Source organism: Desmodus rotundus, chromosome 12 (genome assembly GCF_022682495.2).
Source record: "Desmodus rotundus isolate HL8 chromosome 12, HLdesRot8A.1, whole genome shotgun sequence".
Lineage (NCBI taxonomy): Eukaryota > Metazoa > Chordata > Mammalia > Chiroptera > Phyllostomidae > Desmodus > Desmodus rotundus.
This window is the reverse complement of record NC_071398.1, coordinates 48,126,715-48,151,640: the sequence shown is the minus strand read 5'-3', so window position 1 is coordinate 48,151,640 and position 24,926 is coordinate 48,126,715. Positions and strand designations below refer to the sequence as shown.

Here is a 24,926-nt window from a genome sequence, read left to right as displayed (position 1 = left end):
TATACTATTTCCTATGATCTTCTTTTTTAAGATTTCTTGCTAGTATGAATTCTCACATGTAAAACAACCAGTGAATATTGAAAAATCGGCTTTCAACATTCTTTTCATTAGTATTGTCTCTTCGGAATGAATTCTCAGGTTGAGTAAGTTTTGTGAATGGGTATAGTGTTGCCATATTTTTTATATTTGCTAGGTTCTATCCAGTATAAATTACCCAATATTGAGAGTGGTATGAATTAGGATTAAAAACTTTACCAAATTCATTACACTTTTGAGGTTTCTCTCCAATATATGTTCTGTGGTATTCAATGAGGTTTGAAAATGGTTGAAGTTCTTGTTCAATTCTTCCAATTTTTTTGTTTTCCTCCAGCATGAATTCTCCAGTATTAAGTTTTGAGCACAAACTAAAAGCTGTACCACATTCTCAAAAAATAATAAACAAAAATAAAAATAGTTATGCTACAGTCTCTGCATTTGTACAGTTTTTCGAAACTGAATTGTCATGTTGAGGAAAACGGCACTGATGAGTAAACGGTTTGGCGCATATACCACGTTTATATTGTTTCTCTACGACATGAAACACATGGTTTGGATTAAGTTTTGAGAAGTGATTAAAAGCTTTGCGACCTGGCTGGTGTGGCTCAGTGGATTGAGTGCCAGCCTGTGAACCAAAGGGTCACAGGCTCGATTACCAATCTGGGCATATGCCTGGGTTTGGAGGCCAGGTCCCCAGTAGGGAACACACAAGAAGCAACCACATATTGATGTTTCTCTCCCTCCCTCTCTCTAAAAATAAACAAATAAAATCTATTTAAAAAAAGCTTTGCACCATTTATATGACCTCTCTCAAGTATGATTACTCTGATGATCAATAAGGGTTGATGACTGCTTAACAGCTTTGCCATATTCATATGACTTGTCTCCAGTATGAATTCTCTGAGACTTAATAAGGGTAGATGAGTAGATGAAGGCTTTACCACATTCTCTACATATATAAGGATCTTTTACCTGTATGAATTCTATGATGTTGAATAAGGGCTGAGGACTGAATAAAGGTTTTGCCACATTCTCTACATTTTATAAAGCTTCTCTCTAGCATGAATTTTCTGATGTTTACTAAAGGATGAGGAATACCTAAAGGCTTTACCGCATTCTCTACATACATAAGGCTTTTCACCAGTGTGAATTCTCTGATGCTGAGTAAGGTTTGAGGATTCCCTAAAGGCTTTACCACATTCTGTGCATTTATAAGTCTTCTCTCCACTATGAATTTTCTGATGATTGGTAAGCTTTGAGGACTGACAAAAGGCTTTACCACACTCTCTACATATATAAGGCTGTTCTCCAGAATGAATTTTCTGATGTTGATTAAAATTTGAAAACTGGTTAAAGGCTTTGCCACATTCTGTACATTTAAAAGGCTTCTCTCCGGTATGAATTGGCTGATGTCGAGTAAGGGATGAAGAACACCTAAAGGCTTTGCCACATTCTATACATTTATAAGGCTTCTCCCCAGTATGAATTTTCTGATGATTAGTAAGGGTGGAGGACTGGCTAAAGGCTTTACCACATTCTGTGCATTTATAAGGCTTCTCTCCAGTATGAACTTTCCGATGTAGAGTAAGGTTTGAAGATTGGATAAAGGCTTTACCACATTCTGTGCATTTATAAGGCTTCTCTCCAGTATGAATTTTCTGATGTTGAGTAAGATTTGAAGAGTGGCAAAAAGCTTTACCACAATCTCTACATTTATAAGGCTTCTCTCCAGTATGAAGGTTTCGATGTTGAATAAGGCTTGAGGAGCGGCTAAAGGCTTTACCACATTCTCTACATTTATAAGGCTTCTCTCCAGTATGAATATTCTGATGTTGAGTAAGGGATGAAGAGTGCCTAAAGGCTTTACCACATTCTCTACATTTATAAGGCTTTTGTCCAGTATGAATTTTATGATGCTGACTAAGGTTTGAAGAGTGGCAAAAGGCTTTACCACATTCTCTACATTTATAAGGTTTCTCTCCAGTATGAAGGTTCTGATGTTCAATAAGGTTTGAGGAGCGGCTAAATGCTTTACCACATTCCCGACATTTATAAGGCTTCTCTCCAGTACATATTTTCTGATGTAGTATAAGACCTGAAGGCCAAGTATATGTTTTACCATATTTTTTCCATTTATGTTTTTCACCAGTACAGATTTTCCTAACTCTATTTAGTTTAAAGATTTTACTGAAGACTTTCTCACACAGCAAGCATTTGTAAACATCCCCAATAGCAATATTCTTTTGTTCAGTAGTATTTGAAGATTCCTTAAGTAATTTGACACATTTATTTTGTTTATTTGTCTTCTCCATAATAGGAATAACCTGATGTATAATGTGATTTGACATTTGGTCAAAGATGTTTCCACCTTCATAATGGTTTTCTGGAAGATGAGTATTCTGATGTTTAAGATTTGACTTGTGGTTAAATATTTTCCAATCTTCATGGCATTGATAACTTCTGTCTTCATCATACGGACTCTGGTAATCATCGAAGATAAAGAGGCCTTTAGTGACACCTATAATTTCATTAATCGTGTACACTTATTCCAAAATTAACTATTTTGTGATCCCTATTAAACCATGTTGGTGGTATGAAAAATCACTCCCAAGTTCATGAAAATTTTGTATTGGAAGAAAATAAAACATTATTTCTCAAGTATAGTTCCATTTCCGTCACATATAATGTGCACTTTTTAGCCCAAATTTTTTAGCGAAAAATAAGAATGTACGTTTACATGGGTAGTACCTAAAATACCCAGTATCTGGTCTTGTGCTTTTTCATTATTTGTTACATAAAATTTCTTGTACCATAATATGTTAAAAAATAAATACAAAATTCCTTTGTAACACAAAAACAAGTATCTAAATACAAATAATTGGAGTAAAAAAATTAAAAGATATCCTTTCCTGATAATTTGGGCCCAAAAGGTGGGTGCACATTATATAAGGGAGTGTATGATGCACGGCAAAATATGGGAATTTCTTAATAAACACAGTGCCAAATTGATATACACTTAGAAAACTGTTTTCAATCTTCACATTGTAAAACACATCAATCTGCAAATGAACTGACAATGGGGAGTTTTCCCAAACATATTCTGTTTTTCACCTCTTTGGGTAACAAGGGTTTTATTATGAATAATTATCCTAGCTAAGTTCTGTGCATTTTAACATCCTTTCTTCATGTCACACACTCTCTTATCAGGCTTTCATTACATTATTAAAGGCACACATTTCATATCTTACCAGTATTACTTTAGAGAATAAATCTTCTATTCCTGGCCTTTGCAACAAGGCCTGATAGTCTTCAGATGACAAAGCTGAAAGATCTAAAATAAAGGATCACAGGTATGACACTCAGGTAAATTTACATACATATTACATACATATCTTGTAATTATAAGCAACTATTGAACAAATTACATTTTTGAGTAATTCAAAAACTGTTAAATGTTCAAAGCAAGACCAAGAAAGGTACAATGAGAAAAGGTTACATCAGCCCTGCCTGGTGTGGCTCAGTGGATTGAGTGCCCACCTGTGAACCAAGAGGTCACCAATTTGATTCCCAGTCAGGGCACATGCCTGGGTTGCGGGCCAGGTCACCAGTTGAGTGCATGCATCGGATGGATGTTTCTCTCCCTCTCTTTCTCCCTCCCTTCCCCTCTCTCTAAAAATCAATAAATTAAAAAAATTTTTTTAAAAGATACATCAAAAAGGAAGAAATGGTTGCTTATATTTGCCAACAATACTGCTCAAAAACATGAAAGATTTTCTCATGTTTATTTTTTTAAGATTGTAATTATTTATTTGTAGACAGAGGGGAAGGGAGGGAGAAAAGGAAGTAGAGAAATAATCAATGTGTAGTTGCCCCTTGCGCACCTCCCACTGGGTACTGGCCCGAAACCCAGGCATGTGCCCTGACTGAGAATCGAACTCCCAACCCTTCAGTTCACAGGCCAGCATTCAATCCACTGAGCTACAAGTCAGGGAAGATTTTCTCATCTTTAAAACACCCCTATAAAATTGAGTAAGAAAAATTTTCTAATGTAATAAGTAAAATTGTAAACTACACTAAAGCATATAAACATAAAATTTTTGTACATGTAAATATATACACAAATACAAAAATCAAAAATGGTCTAACATCAAACACAAATCAATTTGATATTTCCTAAATAACTTTCAAAAATACAAGCCATAAAATCTTACATCTATGTTATAAGATATACAACATAAAAGATATAATGTGATACCAATAATATAAGTAGGTACAGGAGTAGAAATGGCAAGTAGTGGAGCTGTATACCACTGGTACTATCAGTTTAAAATTCATTCTTACAGCTTTAAAATGCTTTCCCACTATGGTAAAAAGAAAAAAAATAAACTGATCTCAGTTAACACATGAGCAAAATGTGTACTGCAAAATCACACTAAATCCATGTTTAAAAAAATGACAGAAACAAAATTTTCAAAATGCAAAATATAAAAACAATTCATGAAGTTAGTTGTTTTTATATAGTATCAAATTAACACACACAAAACACCGTAACAATGTAATTAAAAAATCAATGGTATAAAGCATAATGAAATATTTAGGACTTCTGCCCTGGCTGGAGGGGCTCAGTGGGTTGAGTGCTAGCCTGCAAACCAAAGGGTCACCAGTTTGAGCCCCCCATCAGGGCACATGCCTGGGTTGCAGGCCAGGTCTCCAGTAGAGGACCTGTGAAAGGCAACCACACATTGATGTTTCTCGTCCTCTCTTTCTCCCTCCCTCCCCCTTCTATAAATAAATAAATAAATAAACAAACAAACAAATAAGTGTAAGATATTGCTGGTCACAATTTTACAAAATCAATGAATGAAAAATTCTCAGGCTGCCTGAAAATCAACCACCATCATGTAAGTATCTGGAGCAGGATGTTGACGACCAATAGACTACTTCACCAGAAACACATAGTCAGTAACATCTTTAACCCTGGTATGGGAAGATCACACAAAAAAGAAATTTTAGAAAAACTAACCAAAATGTATATGGCCACACCAGATGCCATCTCTGTATTTAGATTCAGTACCCATTTTCGTGGAGGCAAGACACTGGCCATGTCATGATTATTATTCCATAAATTATACAAAGAAAACCCCCAAACATAAGACTTGCATGACATGGGGGATATAAAAAGACCTCAGGAAAATAGAGATAGGAATGCAAAAGCATGATGAACAATGTCAGGGCAACTGCCAAGGCCAATGTTGGTGCTAGCAGAAAGAAGAAATAAATAATCTTCAGGGACTTTATCTGTGGTGATTATGCAGATTTTTCATGGAAGGATTAATAAACCAATAACTGAAAAAATTTTATCCCACGATCCCTGGCTGGTGTATTCCCAGTCAGGGAACATTCTTGGGTCGAGGGTTCAGCCCAGGTTGGGGCACATACAAGAAGCACAAATTGATGTTTTTTTCTCACATCAATGTTTCTCCCCCTCTATTTCTCCCATCTTTCCCCTTTCCCTAAAAATAAGTAAAAAAAAAAACGTTTACAAAAATAAATCAATATGGAATGACACAGGACACCATGAAACCAACATAATTGTACAATGAAAGTATAGAGTTAAGGGCATCATGCTTTCTGATCTCAAAACATGTCAAAGCTGCCATTATCAAATAAGTATATTACAAACATTAAGACAGATATTCTAATAATGAAGCACAGGGGACTAAAAAGCCTACATACAACATCTTCTGGATGAGCTCAAATGACCTTCAACAATGGTGCTTATACTACAAAAAAAGGAAAGGATAGCCCTGACTGGTGTGACTCAGTGGATTGAGTGCTGGCTTGCGAACTGAAGGGTTGCTGGTCCAATTCCCAGTCAGGGCACATGCCTGAACTGTGGGCCAGGTCCCCAGTAGGGGGTGTGCGAGACATAATCACACAATGTTTCTCTCCCTCTCTTTCTCCCTCCCTTCCCCTCTGTCTACAAATAAATAGTATCTTTAAGAAAAAATAAGAAAAGGATATTCTTGTTCTGATAAGCATCTCAGTTGGTTAGACTGTCCCAATATGCCAAAATGGTTGGTTTGATCTTCAGTCAGGGCACATACAAAAAGCAACCAATGAATGCAAAATTAAGTGGAAGAACAAGTCAATGTTTATCTATTTTCCTTCTTCTCTCTTTCTGTAATCAATAAAAGTATACAATATTTCTGGCTGTAATTAAAGAAGATCTTGAACAATGATGCTTACACCACAAAATAAGAAAAAAGAAGGTATTCCCATAAATAATGTTGAGAAAGTTAGATGTCCACTGTTAAAAGAAAGACTGAAGTTGGACCCTTTACTAAAATAATAGTATACAAATATCAAATCACAATGGAGAAAAGACTTAAACATTAAGCTAATAACTCAATCTTCTAAGTGAAAAGGTATGGAAAAAAATTATATGACTGGTTTTATTTTTTCATTATAACACCAAAAGAAAAGGTAAACAAAGCAAATATAGACAAACGAGATTATACTATATATAAAGTCCTGCATATTAAGGCAAATAATCAGTGGGTTAAAAACACAACCTGTGCCTTGGCTGGTGTGGCTCAGTGGACTGAGTGCTGGCCTGCGAACCAGAGGGTGGCTGGTTCAATTCCCAGTCAGGGCACATGCCTGGGTTGCAGGCCAGGTCCCCAGTGGGAGGGGTGGGGGAGGCAATCACACATTGATGTTTCTCTCCCTCTCTCCCTCCCTTCCCTTCTCTCTAAAAATAAATAAAATCTTTAGAAAAAACACAACCTGTGGAATGGAAGAAAATTTGCAAAGTATATATCTGATTAAGTCTTTAATATTCAGAATATATAAAGAACTTTTACAAAACAACATGATAAAACATGTTAACACAAATTTTAAAATAGCCAAAGATACATGGTTAACAAATCTATAAGAAAAAAGTGAGGATAACAAATGGTGCCAAAAAAAAAAAGCCCTGAACCTATACACACAAAAAAATATAACTAGACCAATTTTTTATGCCATGTACAAAAATAAACTCCAAATGGATTAAAACTAAAATGTAACACCTGAAACCATGGAAACACTAGAAGAAAGGACACCTGATAAACTCTTACAGATACTTTTTAGGGTATAACTTGGTAGGCATAGGAAACTAGAGAAAAAAAATAAACAAATGAGACTACAACAAAGTCACTTTTTGCAAAGCAAAGGAAACCATCAAGAAAACAAACAGCCCTGCCTAGTGTGACTCTGTGGTATCAGCCCCACCCTGTGAACTGAAAGGTTGCCGGTTTGATTCCTAGTCAGGGAACATGCCTGGCTTGTAGGCCAGGTCCCTGGTTGGGGGCATGCAAGAGGTAACCAGGTGACGTGTCTCTCACCCTCTCTCGGAAAATAAATGGCTACTTCTGGCCAAGATGGAGGTACAGGTAGATATACTTTGTCTCCTCCACAACCAAAATAAGGACAACAACAAATTTAAAAACAAATAATAACCAGAACTGCCAAACAAAACTATGGAAGCCTGACAACCAAGGAATTAAAGAAGAAACACTCATTCAGACTTGTAGGAGGGGCCGGAGACAGGCAGCTGGGGCAGAGAGGATGTGCAGCAAGGTGGCAGCTGGAGGACTGTGCAGGTGAGGCAGCACTTGGCGGACTGGGCAGCCCCAAATTTGGGTCTGGAGAAATGGAGAGAAACAACTAGGGAGCAAGACAGTCTGCAAAACTCAGGGATCCAGCACGGGAAAACCTCCCAAACTCACAGGATCCTAGAATGAACACAAACCCACCCACCTAGGAATCAGCACCAGAAGGGCCCAATTTGCTTGTGGGGAAGCAGGGGAAGTGACTGAAAGCCAGCTAAGAGCACAGCAAGCAGCACTGTTCCTTCTTGGACCCCTCACCCACATACAGTGCCACAAGGCAGCGAGATGGGCAGCCCTGTCCTGAAAAATACCTAAGGCTCCACCCCCTACAACTTAACAGATGCACCAAGACAAAGAGATATGACCCAAATGAAAGAACAGATTAACACTCCAAAAATATAAATAAGCGATGAAGAGATAGTCATCAGATGCAGAATGCCAAACACTGGCAATCAGGATGCTCACAGAAATGATTGAGTACAGATATAAAATAGAGGAAGTGAAGGCTACACAAAGTAAAATAAAGAAAAATATACAGGGAACCAACTGTAAAGGGAAGGAAACCAGGACTCAAATCAACAATTTGGAGCAGAAGGAAGAAATGAATATTCAACCAAAACAGGATGAAGAAACAAGAATTCAAAACAATGAGGAAAGGCTTAGGAACCTCCAGGATAACTTTAAGCATTCCAACATCCAAATCATAGGGGTGCCAGAAGGAGAAGAGGAAGAGCAAAAAATTGAAAACTTATTTGAAAACATAATGAAGGAGAACTTCCCCAATCTGGCAAAGGAAATAGACTTCCAGGAAGTCCAGGAAGCTTAGGGAGTCCCAAAGAAGTTGGACCCAAGGAAGCACTCACCAAGGCACATCATAATTAAATCACACAAGATTAAATATAAGGGGAGAATCTTAAAAGCAGCAAGAGAAAAGGAAACAGTTACCTACAAAGGAGTTCTCAAAAGACTATCAGCTGATTTCTCACAAGAAACCTTGCAGGCAAGAAGGGGCTGGAAAGAAGTATTCGAAGTCATGAAAGGCAAGGACCTACATCCAAGATTACTATATCCAGCAAAGCTATCATTTGGAATGGAAGGGCAGATAAAGTGCTTCCCAGACAAGGTCAAGTTAAAGGAGTTCATCATCAATAAGCCCTTATTATATGAAATGTTAAAGGGATTTATCTAAGAAAAAGAAAATGATATATGAAATATGAACAATAAAATGACAACAAACTTATAATTATCAACAACTGAACCTAAAACAAAAACAAAAACAAACTAAAACAACTAGAACAGGAACAGAATCACAGAAATGGAGATCACATGGAGGGTTACCATGGAGGGAGGGGGAGGGAGGAGAACGGGGTGGGGGGAAGGTACAGGGAATATGAGGCATAAATGGTAGGTACAAAATAGACAGAGGGAGGTTAAGAATAGTATGGGAAATGGAGAAGCCAAAGAACTTATATGTACAACCCATGGACATGAACTAGGTGGAGGCTGGGGAAGGAGGAAGGGGTATGTTAATGCTATTGGGAGTGGGGTGCAGGGCAGAGGGGAATAAAGGGGAGGAAAACAATGGGACAACTGCAATAGCATAATCAATGAAATATACTTTGAAAAAATTAAAAGGAAAATACATAAAATCTTTTAAAAAAATACAGAAAAACCAATCTACTGAATAGCAGAAGATATCTACCAATGATGCTAAATATCAAAAATATATAAGGAACTTACACAGCCCCCTCTCCCAAAAAAAAAATCCAATTGAAAAATGGATGGAGGAGCTGGTAGATACTTCTCTAAATAGGACATAAAAAAGGCCAATGGAAATATGAAAATATGTTCAACATCATTCATCATCAGAGAAATGCAAATTGAGACCTCAATGAAATACCGGGACATACCTATCAAGATGGCAATTATCAACACATCAAGAAACAACGAATACAGGCAATGATGTGGAGAAATGACAACCCTCATGCACTGTCAGTAAGATTATAAATAACCTGGTACAGCCACTACAGAAAGCAAGAGGGAGGTTCCTCAAAAATTTACAAAGAAGTACCACATAACACAGCAAATCCATTTCTGTGGAGTTATCCAAAGAATATGAGTACCCAGGTTCAAAATGGTATGCGCACCCTTACATCTACTGCACCATTACCTACAATAGTGAAGCTGTAGAACAGAAGTAAAAAATGACCTTTTTTTACAATGGTACCATATAATTGGGAATAAATTTAGAGATATAATTTTAGTTGACATATAACATCAGAAATATTTATTTCAATATGTCTCCTTCAGGCACTGAATCATTACATGTTTATTCCAAAGATTAAAAAAACTACAAATATTATATCCATGTTATTGAATATAAAACAAACTTAATTCTATACATGTCACACTTTTTCAAGTCAAATTCTTAACCACCTTTGTTTTTTAATCTGTATATTAAGATTTAAATTCCTGTCTCAAATGAAGCATTAAGGCCAAAAAACAAAAACAAAAGGTGATCATCATCATGACAAAAACAAAAACCAGAAGCCACAAGATGAGAAAATATATTTGTAAAATACAACATATACAGAACTATTATGCAAAACATACAAAGATGTCTTCAAATTCAACAATGACAAAAACAAACCAGACTTTTTAAAGGACCAAACACCTTAACAGAAAGCACACTAAAATAGATGTAGATAAAAAATTAGTTTCTAAAAAGAACCTCCACACCTTATATCACTTAGGAATTGCAAATTAAAACAGTGAAAATTATATGAACAGCATATTCTTCAAGCAACACTAAACCCCCATGGGAAAGGTCAGAATCCAGAACACTGAGAACAGCAAATGCTGCTGTGGATGTGAAACACGGGGAACTCTAATTCATTGCTGATGAAAATGTGAAATGCTACAGCCCCTTGGAAAGGAGTTTGAGGGTCCTCACAAAACTAAAAATAAGGGGGTGGGCTGGGTGGAAGGGGGCACAGGGAAAAAAAATTGAGACAAGTGTAATAGCATAAATAAAATACGTCTTTAAAAAACCTAAACATACACTTATAATTCAGTAATTTTGAGATTTAATATTTGACCAAACAGCTAAAAGGCCTACACATAAAAGCCGAAATGGGAGTGCTTATAGAACCTTCACTTATAATATCCAAAAATTGGAAACAGCAAAGATATCTGTCAACAGGTAAATAGATAAGTAAACTGAAATACATACAATGAAATATTATTCAGCACTATAAAAATAATATCAAGCCATAAGAAGTGATAGAAACCTAGACAGCATGAAGAGAGAGAATTTAATCTGCCTGACCAGGTGCCCAGTTGGTTAGTCCATCGTCCAGATACACCAAGGTTGCGGATTCCATCCATAGCAGGGCACATACGAGATTCAACCAATGAATGCATAAATAAATGAAACAATAAATCGATGTCTCTCTCTCTCCCTTCCTGTCTCTAAAAACTCAATAAATGAAATTAAAAATACAAGAATCCAATTGGAAAAGGCTACAAACTATAGGATAACAACTACATGATATTCTAGAAAAAACAAAATGAAAGAAACAGTAAAGCCATCAATGGTTGCAAGAGTACAGCGGACATAGGGATAAACAGGCAGAACCACAGAATACTTAGGGTTGATAAACAAGTCTGTACGACATTATAATGGTGGATCAGTGTCATAAATTTTCCAAACCCATAGAACATACAATTCAGCAGTGAACCCTAATGTCAACTAAAACTTTGGGTGATAATGATGGGCCTACGTAGGTTCGTACACATCACAAATGAAGGAGTAGGGTATGCATGTAGAAGCAGGGAAAGTGTGGGAATTCTAACTCCTACACAATCTTGCTGTGAACCTAAAACTGCCCTTTGAAGAAGTCTTTCACAATCTTCTTCTCTGAAGTATCTGTACTCAGGTCTATGCACCTTTTCTACGGTCTTTATGTACATCTAAGACGCAAATGTTTGCATCCTCCATTGAAACACACACACAATACAATATATCATGTCACAATAATTAAGATGACCAGTATCAAATAAACAATATCAAGTGTTTCGAAAAATGAGGAGAAAGTAGACCCTACATACAGTTGAATGAAAGATAAATTGGTACAAACTGTATGAATAACAAAAAGTGTCTGTCAAAGAATTAAAAGTAGAATTGTTTTGTCAGTTAGCCCTTTACTCCTGGTATTTATCAAAGAGAATTCAAAAGAGGATCTGCAAGAGACATGTGCACACCTGTGTCAACTGTATTACTCACAAAAGCCTGTATAGGTGAAAGCAAACCCATGTCTGTGGATAAATAGATGAAAAAATGTAATATATACCTGCAACAAAAAACCTCTCTGCAGGACATAGGAAAAAATCTTATCACATGATACCACAGAGACAAACACTGGGGACATTTTTTTTTAAGTGAAGCATGCAAGTCACAAAAAGACAGACATCATTCAATTCCACTTAGGTGAGTAATCTCATGAAGTCCACCTCATAGGGAAAAAAAAGTAGTTACTTGGGCCATGGTTTCTAAACCAGATGACCTCCAATTCCTCCTTTGAGACCAAGAACCTGAGAGTGACCATACAAAGCAGAAATGCCCAAAAGATGTTAAACTAATACAGAAAATGAAATCCTGTGGGTACAGTAGGAACTCTGAAAGGAAGTCAACCTTACCCAGGGAGACCAGGTTCCTGTAGTTCTCCAACATCACATCCGTGTACAATTTCCACTGAGCTGGGTCCAGGAACTCCAACTCCTCCTGAGAGAAATCTACGGCCACATCTCTGAAGGTCAACGATCCCTGATAAAAAGGACACATTTACGTTGGAGCCATAGACTGACTTCATTCTGTCATCCAACATGAAAACAGTAGGAAAAGTGCATTTGACCTAGGAAAGTATCCTGAATTATCTCACAAAATCATATTGACCCCAGATATTCTCTAATGTATTTTATAACACTGAGAAATGAGGACAACACAGGTCCACAAATCCACTGCACTTTTCTTTTCATAAAAATAAACATTAAAATGAAGGAATAGACACAAGTATACGGATTGTTGAGTGCTGTATTTTTATCCTTCACAATCCATTGTGTATATTTCTCAACTGTAAAAAGCATAGTGAGATAAAAGTGTATGTACTACTTCATGTTTAATTCAGACAATGAAGACCTATAGATTTGTAAAAATGCAGATTTTGATTCAGAAGTTCTGGGATGCACCCTGACTGCTGTGGCTCAGTAGATTTGAGTGCTGTCCAGCGACCCAAAGGTTATCAGGTTTGATGTCCAGTAAGGACACATGCCTGGGTTGTGGGCCAGGTCATCAGTGGGGGCCACGTGAGAGGCAACCACACATTGATGTTTCTCTCCCTCTCTTTCTCCCTCCCTTCCCCTCTCTCTAAAAACAAACAAACAAACAAACAAATAGACATTGGTTCCTTCCCAGATTGATCTGTCACAGAGGGGATGTGTTCAGTAGTTGAAGGTATGGGAATTCCTCATGTCTTTGGGGAAACTGGATAAAGAGAATGCAGAAAAGCCTATGATACGATAGACAGAAGTACAAAAACGGCTGACCTTGATAATCATAAGAAAAAGAAAAAAATAAGTAGATAAAAACAACCTCACTAGGCAAGGGCATTAGAAGGAGAGAAATAAAAGTTGCCTGTTCTTAATCTACTGACAGGAAGAAAAGCAAACATAGCCACTGACCCAGGATACATCGTTTACTTGAGAAGCAGCCATGTCCTCCTGGTCCTACTCCTGCTGTGGGCTCTTGTCTCCTGAGATGATATGCTCAGGAGTCACATCTGCATTTTGAGGATTACCCTCAAAGGCCTCAGCACAGCCCCGTATTCTTCTTCCACCACAGTCACAGGCAGAAGAACCTGGAAATGTCACAGGAGAGTCAGGAACAAAGAGCTCCTCCTACATGGAGACCACACAGTGAGTTTTTTCTTCTTTTCAAGTGCTCTCTCCTCCCACAGATGTCCAAAACCTTCTACAGTAAATACAACATATGTTGCTCTCCTGAACCCCAAACCCAGCAGAGCATCCTGTTACCTCCCTTGACTAAAGATTGCTGTTCATGCTTACAAATACACCTGGGCATGCCTTTTCCTTCCCCTTTTCTTTCCCTCACACCCTGTAGAAAACCTTTACCTTTTTTTCTCCTAAACTCCAAGGATCCTTCTTATGACTCCAGGTCTTGTTCCCTGACCCCACTTCCTCTATGTGTGACTAAGTAAAACATTTTTTATGAAAAATAAAATGCATTCCATGCCCTGGTGACTAAGTTGGTTGCAGCATCTTCCTGTACACAGAAAAGGTTGCGGGTTGATTCTAGATCAGAGTACTTACCTAGGCTGCAGGTGCAAGCCCTAGTCCCGGAGCATGTACAAAGGCCCAGTGATGTTTCTCTTTCACATGAATGTTTCTCTCTCTCTCTGTCTCTCTCTCATCAATAAGCATATCCTTGGAGAGGGATTTTTGTTTAAATCCCCCTGAACACACCTTAGTATCTCCTGAAGCACTTCACTGAACAATGATGCTCCATCCAGAGAAGTTGTCCAACACTGTGGAGGATGACACACCCCATGGCATTTGTCAGAACTTCTCAGGTGATTAACAGGACTCTGAAGGGAAACAGTGTAGCTTTAAAAAGCATGCAGACCCAAAGGGATTGAGGACCCACTCTAAGTTATATTATAATGTAGTGCAGCCCACGAAGTGGTGTCTTTATCTAGTTCCCTCCTGGTACCTGGGTCACTCCACCAGAGCTGTTTTCTGTACACTGGGCCAGACATATCGGACCCATCACCCCTCAGACCTCTGGGTACTGGGAGGAATTTAGGCAGCAATTTCAAAAATGACAGGCTCCAAGACAAAAGTTTTTTTTTTTTTTTTTATCTTGGAGAAAAAAATTATATTAAAAGCATAAAATTATACATGCAAGTTTTGATCCTGAAACCTTTACAAAATATTAGCTGTAAAAACATGTCTATCAAATTTCATAATCAATAAATAGATGGGCTTCCTGGGAACCATGTTTCAGGTCAATTCAGTCCTTCCTTCAATATTTTCAGAGAATGGACAAGAGGGACTTCAGGGAAACAGCTCCTTTGTGGCTCATAGTCACTAATTCAGCAAGTAACATAAATGCAAGAAAAAGCTCCTGAACATTAGATGAACTCATAAAAATAGGTCCTGACTGTTAAGATTATAGACATCCTTACCAAGTGCACACTGAAATAGCCTGATATTATTGACTAAGTAGCAATGTATGTTCCAACATATTAAAAACAGTACAAAGAATGCAGGGCTCAGACTTTAAACTAGGCACAATATATTTAAAAGAAAAACTGTTGTGGAATTTTCTTTAAATGACTTATATGGTCAAAGTTTAAAAAATGCTGAGACTACCTCATATTTAGAAAAGAATGTTAAGTGCTGGTTAGAGATATCACCAATGCTCATTTCAGAAGTGAATGAGTACCTGCACAAAAACAGATGCTCAACAGACTATGGTTTATCTCAATGTGTTCTCAAAATATAAATTAAATGTGAGAAGCAAAACATTTGAGTAAGTCCACTGCGCAGAAAGACAGGTCTCTGGCCTCTTAAGAGAATGAAGGTTGCAATTGGAAGCAAACAATTCTAAAATTCACAAGCCTTATAAGCTGGAAATTTGTAATCCTCATTTAAATCTGTTTAACTGAAACAACTCAGTAAATGTTAAACTAAATAGATTATAAAGCCACAACCCACAAATCACGACGTAATCTTCCACATCCCCTCAACTCACCATTCATCCATATCCCGGCTCCCCTTCTGCTACTTTGTACTTCTGTCTGTGTAAGGATCGGTTTCTGTCTCTTCCGTGTTTCTCTGCACTGTTGTCCTTTCCTGTGTTTCCGCTCCCCCCTTCCCTGCTCTGTCTTCCCTTTTCTGTATTCCTCTACCTACACCTGTTCCCTCAAACAATTGTTTCTTCAAACCTACTTCACCTTCACTTGCTCGTTCTCCCCGATATTTCTAAATCTACCGTCTCCATACACTTCCGCGTACCCGCCCAAGTCTCTGTCATCTCTGCTGCCCCTTTTAGTCTTTCCCGTCCGTCGCCCCCGCCGGCAAACTCTCAGTGATGTTTCTCACTGTGATCCGTCTCCCCAAACCCCCTTTCTGTCCCTGCTCTCACCCCCTCGACTCTTCTCAGAACCATCCCCTCAGCCTGAAGGGCCTCACCCTCTGCTGCCCCCACGTCAGCTCGCAGGCCCCGCTCCCTGTCAGCTCCCCTCGTCTCTCTGGGGCTCCCCCGTCCCCTAGGCATTTCGCCCCCGTCCTCCTCCTCCAGCTGCTCTCCCCACTTACCCTTCACTCCGGCGGGGCGGCTCCGTCCGTCCCACCTCCCTGCGTCGCCGTCCCTTACAGCCCCTCACCGACCTCCTCTCCCCCTCACGCGTCCGTCTCTCTCATTCCGCCTCCGGATCCCGCCACAGCCTCGTTCCGCCGCTTTCCAGCCGCCCCTTCGCCGTCACCGCTCCCACAAATCCCCTCCCCGCGTGGGGCAGGCCACCTCTCCTGGGGACACCGTGTTCTCCCCTCCTAAGTCCCACCCCGTGGAAAGTGTGCTCTTCTTGGATTCGGGTCTCTTATTAAATTGGGAGTGGGGTCTGCAGATCCCGTGGCCGCGGCGAAGTCCGGGCTCCAGGAACCGGGAGTGGCCGGGTGGGGGGTGGGGAATGGGGTGCACAGGCTTGACTGCGTCTCCAGACTTTAAAGGGCGTGGGGTGGGGGTGCTGCCCAGGAAAGGGCTTTCAGCAGGAAAACCACGAGGCAGGTGGAGAGACCGCGGGCCGGAAGGCCCCAAGTTTCCCAGAAACGAACGCGGAGCGTCTCACAGGGACGCCGCACTCACCGCTGTAGGAGGCTCGGGAGCGGGGATTCAACGTCTATAGCAACTTTCAGGCTTCACGGGCCTAGGCGGGAGGACTGAGAAAAATCAAATTTCAACCTGAGAATACGAAACTTGGAAGGACCAAGTAACCATTTCTATTCCAAGCCGCTTTCACGTCGGGAAGGTACTGCGCATGCTCCTTAGGTCAGCAGATGGGCGGAGTCAGTCTGTGCTCCCCGCCTCCTCAGTGAGGGCCGGTAACGGAGGAGGGGGGGGCGGGGGAGAGGGGGCGGGGGGGCGGGGGAGAGGGGGCGGGGGGGCGGGGGAGAGGGGGCGGGGGGGCGGGGGAGAGGGGGCGGGGGGGCGGGGGAGAGGGCGGCTAGAAGATGCGGAGGGGGGGGCCTTGAAACGGGCCAGTCCGATGCAGAGATGAGTACAGGGAAAGGGCAGTCACAATGGCTTGGCCTGGGCTTACCTTGGTTGTAGCTTCCTTGTTCATTGCTTTTCCTTTATCCACATAATTATTGCTAAAATTCGCAACATTTCTTTTCAAAATTACTATTTTGGTGACCCTCCAATGATTACATTTTGCCTAAGATGTTTGCCACCCCTTGCGACCTTTCCCCTGGCCTGCCACCTTCCTGAGTCTATAAAATGGCTCTGGGAGGGGAAAGGGCAGGTTCTGAGGACGGAATCTGAACACAGTGCTAGGGACAGGAGGCTAGGCCTGACAAATGGCCAGGCCTGTGCAGTGACAATCAGGGAGTGAATGAGTGCCCTGTGTGGACCTCCTGGGGAGTGGCCTGAATTTCCAGGAGCTCTGCTTTCAAAGTATCCTTTTCAGATTTTAAAATGCTGCCATTGAAACCAGAAAAGTTGGCATTCATTCTGCCTGCCACCAACAGTAACAAGATGAAGAGATAGGGGTTGAAATTTTATGGAGATTTTATGCAGATGACCTGAGATCGGAGAAGATGGTGGGTTATGTACCCTAACAGACCTTCTTATTTTTCATTTTAAGCCAGCTTTTTATAAGGAGAAAAAAAGTATAGATAAGGTGTTTGAAATTGGGGGCAGGAGGGTGGGGAATATAGATAAAAGGTTTGGGCTTAGTGCAAAAGGTTAATGAGATAAAAACTGCAGTCCAGGAATCTCTTTACCATCCTTTCAGCTGTTGACAAGTGGTTCTTCTTTTTAAAAAAAGATTTTATGTATTGATTTTAGAGGGGACAGGAAGGAGAAAGGGAAGGAGAAACATCAATGTGTGGTTGTCTCTGGAGCTCACCCAACTGGGGTGCTGCCTCAAAACCCAGGCATGTGTCCTGACTGAGAATCAAACCAACAACCCTTTAGTTTGCAGGCCATCACTCAATCCACTGAGACACACCAGCCAGGGCTGTAGTTGAAGGTCTTTAATTAAAGGCAGAATTCTTCATGTTGGGCAGCTTTGGTAAAGATAATGCAGAGAAGGCTCTGGTACATAGGAGAAATGTATATAAACTGCTGACCTTGACAATCATAAAAAGAAAAGAAAAGAAATAACTAGAGGAAAACAATCTCGCTAGGCAAGAACATCAGAAGTAGAGAAGTAAAGGTTGCAAGTTCTGAATTCACTCATGTTAGGAGGAAAAGCAATCAGGCTTTGACCCAGGACACGTCCTTTCCCTGAGAAGCAGCCATGTTGTCCTGGTCCTGCTCCTCCCACTCTGGGTTGTTTTCTTGGGCGATGACATGCTCAGTAGTCAAGCCTGCATTTTGAGGGTATGTCTTCAAAGGCCTCAGCACAGCCCTTTTCTCTAATCCCACCACACTCACCAGCAGAAGGATGTGGAAATGCTGGAAGTGCCACTCTCCCCTCTCTTTGTCACAGGGTCAGGAACAATAAGCTTGCTTTCTGCTTTTATGTTGATGAGGGACCTCAAGAGTTGGGAAATTTTAGTTTTAGGTTATAGTTTATAAGCTTAGGAGTGAATGCATGTAACAAAACTATTGTTTCAGGAACTGAAGGTACGACCCACCCTGACTCCAGAAGAACACAGGCGATTCCACTTTTGTGTCCCAGGAGGCCTGCAAGAAATCAAGATCATATCTGAGCCCTCTGTGCTGAAATCACTGATGAAGTTTTATTCTAGTAGAATTGATTTACCAGGCCTTCCTCTAGGAGAGGCAGGCTGGACTCTACATGTAGATGGAAGCAGTTGTGGGGACAAAGGAAACAAAAAGGCCAGTTATGCAGTAGTGAGTCTTGAAGGGGTAGTGGAGGCCAAGGCCTTGCTGCCTAGAACCTCTGCTCAGGAGGCTCAACTGATTGCACTGACGAGGGCACTGAAATCGCCACACGAAAAGAGAGTGAATGTGTATACCTACTCAAGGTAGGTTTTCCTGATTTGGCATGTGCAAGGTTCCATCTGGAAAGAAAGAACACTGTTAACCTCCAATAAAAAGGAGATTAAGGATGGAGCAGAAATTTTAAAATTATTACAAGCCGTTCAGGTACCTTTGTAGGTGGCAGTCATGTATTGTCTGGTGCATCAGAAAGAGGACACTGAAGTGGCCTCTAGAAACAATCTGGCTGATGGAGCAGTGAAAGAGGCTGCTAAATGAACCCTTAAAACACCTTTGTTACCTGTTCTAGATGTGTCACAATTAGACGCTGAATATTCAACTGCAGACAGAGATAAAGCTAATAGCTAGGGTTTTGATGAAGAAGGTCCTGATAGTAGATAAAGAATAAGAAAAGAGCCATACTGCTTCCTGAACAATTGGTAGAGCCAGTCATGAAGCATTTCATGGCCGGAGGTGACTCATTATGGAGGGGCTCTTTAACTGCTTATATTAAACTATGGCTTGCAGGTCCTGGAATTTCTAAAGCCATAAGAAAAGTAATTGCTGGATGGGTTGTGTGCCAGAAGAACAGCCCCAAGACAGATCTCCATCGAAATAAAGGCTTGAGTGATGCAGCTCAGTGGGTTGGACGTCATCTCACAAAGCAAAGCCTCACTGCTTCACTTCCCAGTCAGGGCACACGCCTGGGTTGCAGGCCAGGTGTGTGAGAGGGAGGGGTGTGTGAGAGGCAACAGATCCATATTCCTCTCACACATCAACGTTTCTTTCTCTCTCCCTCTCTTCTCATGTCTCAAAAATAAGTAAATAAAATCTTCATAAAAAGAAAGGCAAACAATAACAAGCACAGGTCCCATTTGAGGACTGGCAAATAGAATACACCCAGTTGCCAGGGGTCCAAGGGTGGAAACATTTGGTAGTCTTTGTTGACACCTGTTCAGGATGGGTAGAGGCCTATCATACTAGAACTGAGATATCGTCAGAGGTAGTGAAAGCCTTACTGAAGGAAATAATTCCTCACTTTCGCCTACCCAGCAGCATCCAGAGCAATAATGGAACTGGTTTTGTTTCAGAAATTACACAGAAGGTTAGTAAATGTTTAGGAATCAAGTGGAGACTCTGTTACAGAACAGAGGGACAAAATACTGTTACTGAATGGACCCCCCCAATTCTCCTGGGGTCCTCCTGTACTAGGTTCACCTTCCCTGCTGCCAGGGAATTATAACTCTCAATGGCAGAGATTGGTGAAAAGGAAAGGAATTATTTATTCAGAAGTTATACAGACTTAAGAGTAATGACTTGATGTCTTCATTAAAATCCCAAAGTCTGTAAAAACCCCCCACAAACACACAGTCCTTCTTTCCCCCCTTTGACCAGTCCGGGGTACTGTGTCTCAGAAAAACAAATAGAAGTCCATGGCTCAGGTAGCCCCTGGTTCTTCCCAGAAATCCAGCCTCTGCTGGCAGGCCTCCTGCGGTTCCCAGCACCATCAGCTGTGTTGCCAGCGTCTCCAGTTCTTAATCCAAACCTGTGTGGCACCTTCTCCTGGCCAAACAGCAAGAGTCCTTTCACCCCTTTCCTTCCTGCATCATCTTGCCTGCATTCTTCCAAACTGCTAAGAGAGCTCTGCATCGCTGCTACATCTTGCTTTTGGGCTTCCTAAGCTGCATGGCAAAGGGAGCTCCGAAGCCATGTGTTGCCAAACCGTGCCAAAGCGGCATGGTCCTCCCTCACCAAAGCCCTCTGGTTTCCCTATTGCGAGGCAGCCACGACTGGATTTTAAAATCCCAGCGTCAATCTTCCTCTGTATCCCCATTTCTGACTCCTCCCACAATCGGCTACCTGCCAGCATTCCCATATTATTCCAGCTTTTCTGGGCTGCCATAATAAGTCCAGGCATGCTTGGCCCAGTGGTGTGGAGCCAATCCTCTACAAGCTCTTATGCAGGCACTGTAACCAGGGGGAGTTGCCTCCCAGTTACATCCTGTATGGAAGTCATTCCCATCTCCCTGGCTCAAAGTATGGCCACAGCTATTTAACATATCCATGAATCCAGTTAAAAGTTATAGATATGTTAAATGACCATTGCTGAGGTTATTTGCAAAACTTGCTGTGCAAAACAACTCTCAATGGCCCTGCTCCATGTGTCCCATTCCCCAGTTCAGACTTGTGGGGATGAAGACATCCTATGTTTTTAATATTTCCTGGACACCCTGAGTTCTGGATCCTATTAAAATCCCTCTTTGGGGGACCCCCTGGCTGCACCCTGTTACAACTCCACACAGCATGGACAGCCCAGGCTTCTGGGAAGGTAGAGAAGATGTATCACACCTTGAAGGAAAATGTAGCCAACCTGAGTCAAGAAACTCATCTCCATTAAGAGCAAGTTTTACCTATTGCCCTGCTTAGGATAAGGGTGGCTCCTTGAGGTGGGATTCACTTGAGTCTTTATAAAATTATGTATGGGTAACCATTTCAGGCTATGATTGGAGTGGGAGATATGAATATAGATCAAGAAGTGAAAGTAAAGAAATAAGTACAACATTGAAGTCAGAACTTAGCTGTAATTAATGACCTTGTTTGTATTAGACACCTGTGCCCACAGGTTTGCTACATTCCTTTCAGCCTGGAGATAAGGTTCTACTTAACCCTTGGAAGACAGAATCCCAGAGAACTTCCTAGAAGAAAAGTGAACTGGACCTTGAGACATACTCCTCACCAGCCCAACCTCAGTGAAGTTAGGATGAATAAAACTTTAATTCATCATGCCAGACTAAGGTAAGCACCAGAATAACAATGGCCCGCCAAACCACAAGAAGACCTGAAAGTCGCCTTTCAAAAACAGTGACTTATATTCTTTTTATTACTTTTTGTTTAACCCCATTTTATGGAGAACTTATTCCTTTCAATTTGAAACTGGAAAAGGCTGTGTTCCTGCTGCCTGTCACATACCAGACCCAATAAACAAAGAGAGGGATCAAATCTTTATGGACACTTTATTCAGATGGATGGCGATCTGAGAAGAGGGCACATTTGTACCCTAACAGACCATCTTAAATTCCATTTTAAACTGACCCTTTTTATTAGAAGAAGGAAAGTGTAGGTAAGGGGTTTGGAATTCAGATAAAAAGCTGCAGTATTCTTTCCTCTGTGTCCAGGGTAGTGGTCTTTCTCTCTGCTCTGGATGGTGCTCTTTATCAGTGTCACCCTGGGGCACAATGGCTCAGATACCATCTTGATGGTTTGCAGTCCTCCTGAACTGCTTATGGTCTCCTGGAGTGAGAGTGGGTCATACCTTCAGCTCCTGAAATTGCTTTTTACATACATTGATTACTAAGCTTCTTAGCTGTTACCTGAAACTAAAATTTTTTCAACATTGGAGTCCCCCCAATCAAGTGGGATGAAAGTATTTGGGTATATTTAGCACAAGAGGTTCTAAACATCTCTTACTTTTGTCTTTCAGGAGGAATCTCTATCAAACAAACTTTCACTTCATGTCTTGTAGGTGTTTGTACTTCCCTGTATAGCTTTTGAATTCATACTTTGCTTCAGCATATCAAGAAGACCATAATCTCTGATATTTATAATTGGGAACCTGTGGTAACTCTAAAGGACAGGGAAATGTTTTCCTTAAAAGTCACTTATGTAGTCCCAGTGGGAAAGTGTACAACTTTTGTCAAATGTACTAAAAACAGTTTTATGCTTTTAGCAAATGGAAATGAATTGCAATACCACCACTAATATATGTTATGCCATTGACCAAGTCAAGTTGCCTGCAGGATGGTTGCTATCAATAATATGTAGAAGGACTGTTTATTCCTATGTTCCAGTATATGGTTCCAGGGGACCATGCTCTGTAGCAAGACTGACAGTGTTTATGCCTCAGAAGCCCCACAACACTCAGGTTTGATGTGAACTCTCCCTTGCACCTGATTGTAATAGTGATTTGTACCTTTTTAGCTCCACTGAATATGTATCTTTGACTATATTTCCTTTTATTAAAATTAGGCAAATGCCCTGACTGGGAATTAAACCAGTGACACTTTGATTCACAGACCAGCACTCAATCCACTGAGTCACACCAGCCAGGGCTGACTATGTTTCTACTGCCAGCCATGGTAATCTTTTTGAATATAGAAATAAGATTAGCCTGTGCTATGGTAAGAGCTTTGAATGCCACCTCTCAAGCCATAGGTATCATCAGTCAAGAACTAGGACAAGTTAGAGAATTGATATTAGAAAATTAGACAACTATGACCCTGGCTACTGTGGCTCAGGGTGTTGAGCGACAGCCTAGGACATGAAAGGTTGCAGGTTCAATTCTGCCTCAGGACACATGCATGGGTTGTGTGCCAGATCCCCAGTTGGGAGTGTGCGAGTGGCAACCACATATTAATGTTTCTCTCCCTCTCTTTTTCACTCCTTTGCCCTCTCTCTAAAAAATAAATAAATAAAATCTATCAAAAAAAGAAAATCACACAACTATGAGTTACCTCCTTTTAAGACATAATCATGGATATGAAGAACTTAAAGGACTCTGCTATTACAAACTGACTGATAATTCACAGCTCGTAGAACATAAAATAAAGCAAATAAATGAAGAAGTATCCAAGAGATAACAAAGAGAGGGATTCTTTTGTATTGATTTGTCTAAACTAACTTCCTGATTGCCTAGAAATACTGGTGTTTGAGAGGCATTTGTCGTCTTTATTCTTTTCATCTCTTTCAGTTTCATAAGCTGTTGTACACAATGTGCCCCCTTTTATGTGGATATGCAATTAAGTTTATTCCTAAACTCCCTGCCAGATTTGTCTAATGCTAAGATACATGCTCAACAGCCAAAATGATTACTTCTATATGAAACTGATCTCATAGAAATAAGATAGTTTGGACTAAGAGTGGGGGAGTTATGGGGGGAACTGGAGTTGCAAAATTTTAGTTTTAAGTAATAGTTAATAAGCTTAGTAATTAATGCATATAAAAAGCTATTGTTTCAGTAACTGAAGACATGACCCACCCTGACTCCAGGGGACCACAAACAATTTGATGTTTTTTTCGGAGAAAGACTGCAAGCAATCAAGATGGTATCTGAGCCTCTGTGCTCCAAGGAGGTACATTCTGCCCCCCCAGATCATAGACAAAGAACCACCTGTCAAGAGACGAGCAGATGCAAGAGAGATTGTGGGACTGCAACTTTTATCTGATTAATCTTTTCCTTTAATTCCAAACCCCAACCTACAATTTTTTCCCCCCTGAATTCTAAACTCTTTAACTACACTATCTCCTTCCTTACAAAAAAGGCTGGCTTGAAATGAAATGTAAGATGGTCTTTTAGGATACATAACCCTGTCTCCACACATCTCCAGCTATCCAATAAAGCGCGCACAGAGAATCAATACCTGTCTCTACTTATTGGGTCGGGTGGTGACAAGCAAGACAAATGTCAACTTTTATGCTCTCATACCAGCGTTTTTAAACCTGGAAAAGAAAGTTTGGAGGCAAAGCCCATGGGAGTTCGGCTTCTCCCCAAGCAGGTCCACAAGGTGGCATTCACATCCTCATTTTAAGTGTGCTTGCCTGGCTCCCATTAGGCCTCCAGCCCTGTTGTTAGAGAGCTCCTCCCTGACTCTTAACCCAGAATGCCCTCTTTTCCCTCCCAGTTCCATTTTGTAAATATTGAAGAAGGTGAGAGTCCAAAGGAAAGGTCACATTGTGTGGCAAAGATCTTAGCTAAAATGTAATCATTGGAGGGTCACCAAAATATTAATTTTGTAGCGAAATCTTACACATATTAGGGATAATTATGTGGATAATTAAAAGGAATGACTAAGGAAAGTCTATAACTAGGGAGACAGGTGGAATGGAGCCAAGGCCACGCCCCTGCATTAGCCCCTCCCCTACATCCCTCTTCACAGCCCAGGCGCTTTTTTTTTTTTTCCGAGTCAACCCCGCCCCGCCCACGTTGCCAA

At 40.7% G+C, this 24,926-nt stretch overlaps 1 protein-coding gene and 1 long non-coding RNA gene across 2 annotated transcripts; one reads left to right on the top strand and one right to left on the bottom strand.

Moving 5' to 3' along the window:
* Window positions 1-930: 930 nt before the first annotated feature.
* LOC112321254 (zinc finger protein 420) lies at window positions 931-16,775 on the bottom strand. The gene is made up of 6 exons (XM_053914965.2): window positions 16,636-16,775; window positions 14,232-14,353; window positions 13,431-13,606; window positions 12,390-12,516; window positions 3,285-3,367; window positions 931-2,516 (listed from the first exon to the last, which is right to left on the bottom strand). Exons 3-6 carry the CDS (start codon window positions 13,461-13,463, stop codon window positions 1,071-1,073), a joined length of 1,689 nt encoding a protein of 562 aa, XP_053770940.1. The 5' UTR covers window positions 13,464-13,606; window positions 14,232-14,353; window positions 16,636-16,775; the 3' UTR covers window positions 931-1,070.
* Window positions 16,761-24,335, top strand: LOC123478516 (uncharacterized). Its single transcript, XR_008425723.2, has 4 exons — window positions 16,761-16,861; window positions 18,613-18,986; window positions 21,583-21,735; window positions 22,421-24,335. It is a non-coding gene; the product is annotated as an uncharacterized lncRNA (long non-coding RNA).
* The last annotated feature ends 591 nt before the right edge of the window (window positions 24,336-24,926 follow it).